The sequence below is a fragment of the Trichosurus vulpecula genome, chromosome 4, assembly GCF_011100635.1.
Source record: "Trichosurus vulpecula isolate mTriVul1 chromosome 4, mTriVul1.pri, whole genome shotgun sequence".
Lineage (NCBI taxonomy): Eukaryota > Metazoa > Chordata > Mammalia > Diprotodontia > Phalangeridae > Trichosurus > Trichosurus vulpecula.
Genome location: NC_050576.1, coordinates 128238944 through 128243719, shown reverse-complemented (window position 1 = coordinate 128243719; position 4776 = coordinate 128238944). Strand labels below are relative to the sequence as shown.

The 4776-nt window shown below is 42.0% G+C and overlaps 1 protein-coding gene across 1 annotated transcript in view; it reads left to right on the top strand.

Moving 5' to 3' along the window:
* Positions 1 to 4535, top strand: part of LOC118846835 (sushi domain-containing protein 4-like) — a 141909-nt gene extending 137374 nt beyond the window's left edge. The window contains exon 3 of the mRNA XM_036755541.1: positions 4342 to 4535. Within this exon, the coding sequence (XP_036611436.1) occupies positions 4342 to 4535 (194 nt within the window). The remainder of the gene's footprint in view (positions 1 to 4341) is intronic.
* The last annotated feature ends 241 nt before the right edge of the window (positions 4536 to 4776 follow it).

Sequence of the window (4776 nt, the reverse complement as noted above, 5' to 3'; positions counted from 1 at the left end):
TCAATAAGTCCTGTAAGAAATTAAGCCTATAAACTTAAAACCAACTCCTCCCCCCATCCTGTTCTTTCCTCTCTAACCTACTTCTCCTTAGGTCCAGAGCTAGGTCCAGCGAACCTGTACTCTGGGAGTACAAGGAAGCAAGGGAGAGCCATTGTGTTGAGCCTGTGGAAAGCAGAGAGACCTATTTGGACAATTTACATGTTTTTATCTACCCCTCATCATACCTCATTTACTATTCTTCAGCTATCAGTCCTCTGCAATGATAATTACACTTCTTCTGCAAGTATTGTTATTAGTCCCACTTATCAAAAAGGAAGCAGGAAACACAGAAGACGGGCAAGGCAGGTGGGATTGTGGCTGCTTACCAAGAGGGCCCTTAACACCACAGATAATAATGAGATGTGATTTTGTTATTTTAATCTCCCATTCCTCATCCCTTCCCCTCCATCATACCAAACACAGAAAATTAAGGATTATATCAAAACATTTATTATTACCTGGCCACCTCCCTTCCTACATTCCAATTCCAGGCAAAAATATGACAGAGCCAGTTACAAGTAATGGATTTCACATGTCTTAGGGTCCTCATTGTCCATTGTTATCGTAACAACTCTAACACCCAGCTTGAGGAGTTGAGTTCAAGTAGGGCTATGTGAAGAGTGCCTTCCTTCTCCTCTCTCTATTCAGCATGCCAGCAAGTTCTTTTCTCATAGTAAGGTGGAAAGAACTACTTCTGATTGTCCCAGGCAATATCCCTGGCCTTAGAATCAGAATATTGGTGCTAGAAGGTGGGTAGATCCAAAGCTAAGGTTTAAAGAGTGAGGAATCTTGTCCAAGGTCACACTGCTACACACCTCCCTCCCACCCCACCCCTTCCCACCCTCAATCCCCATCCTTAGATAAGCCACTAATTACATGGCAATATTATAAGAAGCTTGCATTAGCAGAAATCTCATTGGATCTTATATATCTCATTTCTTTTTTTTAAATTAGTTCTGTTGGGGAGAAATCTGCCCCTTCTAGAACTGAAGAAAACATTGGCAATACCAAGCTTCTATTTTCCCCCCTTCTCTCATGATGCATGTAAGCCCTGTCTGAAACAATATGGAGGCTGCTTTGTAAACAGAAAATGTGTTCTGGGATATTGGCATATATATATACACTATTGCTCAGCAGCGTCCACTGCCATGTTTGCTCCCTGGCAACCAGAATTCCTCTATCTAACACAACTTGTATCGCAGCCACCTTGTCCGTGACCCTGGCAGGGTTTTTCATTAGAGAGAAATGCAAAATAGCAAGGAGCCTGTTAATTTATCATTCTCAAGCAACAGTAAATTATCCTAAGAACATTTCCTCTTCTGTTCCTACATTACAAGAAAATCACAGCCTACAAGTCTTACTAGCATTTCATGGGGATTGCAGGGTTTATTATGATTTTTTTAATATAATGGGTGATTGATGTTGGAATGTCTTCCTCTTCTGAGTCATGCAGAATTCTTCTTCTCAGGAGTGGATTGTGCTGTAGCTTCAAGATGACTTTATCATCTTCATCTTCATCTTCATCATCATCATGTTGAGTCCTGAAGGGCTGATCCTTACTATGTTAAAAAAAAAAACAGAGAAGACTTTTTTGTGTTTTTAACCAAACCCCCAAATCATTTTCTGTTCCCCCATTTTTACATTGTAAGAGCATAGGAGGATAAGAATTAGAGCCGGAAAGAAACTTAGAGATCATTTAATACAACCATCTTCCCATTTCAGAGATGAAGAGACTGAGTCTCATAAAGATGGAGTGGTTTACCCAAGCATCAGAGATAGGAACTGACCCCTAGCCCTCTGACTCCAAATCTCATACTGGTTCTATTAAACTATGTCTCTTTCCTCTCCTTTTGGATGGTATTACTTGTGTACAACCCAGTAATCTAGGATTCTTCCTCATCTTTTGACCTCAGGTGAGAGTTGCACCAACATAGAACGTCTGACTTCTAAAGTCCCAGACAAGATGAGGGGAGTGTTTTCTTTTCACTAGCCCTGCCCTATTTGAATGCTCCCTGCCTCAGGCCCTCTCTTCCTTTGCTTTTCTAGAGTGTGACTCTCAATGGACCCAAGTCACAGTCCCATCTGCTTCCCACTCTGTGTGGTCTGACGCATCTCACTGACATCTGGATAGTCTTATACCCTTTCCTTACCTAAGGGCCTTAGTTATGGGTGTGTGGCAGAGGAAAGAATAAGGATGGTTCCTCTCCATCGTTTTGCTTCTCCCAACATTGAAAGGTAATCCCAAAAAGTGATATTTGGTCATGCTTTAAAGTAGTGATGTCAAACTCAAATAGAAATGGGAGACACTGTGGGCACATATTGACTTGGAAAACCACATATTAGCATTATCTATGTTTTATCATATTTTTTATTGATTTTGTCAAATATTTCCCAATTATATCTTAATCTAGTTCCTTGCTGCACTTGGGAATAATGCAGGCATGTGTTTGACACCTCTGTTTTAAACAACTGGTGGAATGAAATAAAAATACCCAGGAAAAAGCTAGGATAGTCTGAAAAAACAGCTTGTGCAAGAGGTGGGAGGGTCTCAAGCCCTACTTCCCACCCCCCCCCCTTGCTTCCACATGTATAAAGCAGGGATTCAATGTATGGACAGTTTTCTATATTGAACTTAGGGAGACCAGCAGTTGAGTAAAGTGGAAAAGATACTGGATTTGGAGTCAGAAGCCCTGGGTTCAAATCCTGGTCCTGCTACATCACTAATGTGACCTTGTACAAGGCATAAAACTTCTATGAACTTCAGTTTCATCATATGTAAAATAAGGATTCTGAACTAGATCATTTTTAGAAAGTATTAAATAATTCTAATGCTCTAGGAACTGAGTCAGGTGCTGGCGATTCAAGTGAAAAAGAAAATAGCCCCTCCCTTCTGCTAGTGTCTTCTCTCTGACATTACCTTCCATTTACACTTTATACAAGAGCAGTTAGGTGGCACCACAGTGCACAGAGCACCAGGCCTGGTGTCAGGAAGACTCCTCTTCCTGAGTTCAAATCTGGCCTCAGACACTTACTAGCTATGTGACCCTGAGCAAGTCACTTAACCCTGTTTGCTTCAGTTTCTTCATCTGTAAAATGAACTGGAGAAGGAAATGGCAAACCGCTCTAGAACCTATGTCAAGAAAACGCCAAATGGGGTCACAGAGTGTCAGACGTGACTGAAACAACTCAACAACAGCAAGGAATAATATAAAGTGGAGGTGAAAAAGAAGAACCCTCCAGGAAGGAGGACCTGCCTGAGACTGGGTGGCGGGAATAGCCTGTTCAGGGACAGAGGCAGAAGATGAAAGGTTGAGTATGAGTAACAGCAAGCAGGCACATCTGGCTAGAATGTTAATTTCATGAAGGAGAGTAATATTCAATAAACCTGGAAAGGTAGGTAAGAGGCAGCTTGTGAAGGGCTTTAAATGGCAACCAGAGGACTTTTGATTTTATCCTAGAAGCAAGAGAGAGCCACTGAAGCTTTTTGAGGGAGGTAGTGACATGATTACAACTTTGGAATTTCCACTGGATGATGAATTGGAGAGTGGAGACAGTGAGGGCAGGCCTTGGCAAGTTATTGTTGTAATGGTCCAAGAGAGTGGTGATGAGTTCCTGAGCTAGGATGGTTGGAGTATGAGTGGAAATAAAGAGGCAGGTGTGAGATACATTGCAGGGTTAGAATTAATAAGATTTGATATGATGTGAGGTGTGAGAGAGAGTAAAGATAATCTCCAGGACTCCTTCTAGTTCTGTGAAATCCCAAGAACCATGGCTTCCCACCAGTGGCATCCCACAGCACAGATCGAATGTTTCTGTCAAAGAGTATCTATGAGACCAGAGAGACCATGGGTCTGAACTAGTGTGGCAAATGGGATATACTTCTGGAATGACCTTTGAATTTAAAGCTTTGAAGTAGGAGCAGCTAATCATCTGTCTCGCTCACCTTTTACCTGCCGTTGGGAATGCTTTACAGGTTTTTCCTTGGGTATTTTTTGTTTTGTTTTGTTTTTTGCAATGAGAACCATACTTGTATAATGGTAATCACCAACTTTTCTTTATGTAATAAATTATTCTAAATTCCAGACTATAAGAGACTCCCTTCCCTGGTACAGTGCTGATAAAGTATAATAGCAAGTGCCCACCCTACAGCTATACTCTTAGACAGAAGTCAAATTAGCTTAGTTCAGGGCCAGGTCTTATGAATTATAATTATCCCTTTTAATCTGACTGCCAGGGGATAATTTCCCCCTGAAGACAGAAACAGAAAAACATGTTCCTTACCAAGGTCTCTTATTCTCCTAGGAAACACACAGTCAAGGCATTGGTCTCCAGACCCAAATGGGCCAGATTCCAAAGGAGAAACACTGTCCTACACAAGGTGGAACTCACAGCACTGTGGGAAGGAAGGTCCTTGCTTCAAAGGAACCTTGGCTGTGAGCATTCCACTTGTGAAGGCCAACAACAGCTCTCAGGGAGAAATTCCCCCGTATGAGTAGATGCCAGCTCAGATCACCAGCATCAGGCTCGGCCCACCATTGATCTTTACAGGCTATTTATTGCTTTGGGGAGGAGGGGGAAGAATAACATGATGAGAACATTTTTTCAGCTGTGTAACTCCCACTGTTTTTCTTCTCCCAAGCATCAGGGTGGACAGATATGTCAACCATGCTGCTTGATACAAAACCTCAGCATTGCTCATGAGCCCTTTTACCTCCTGCAAAAAGGCAACTACTGGGT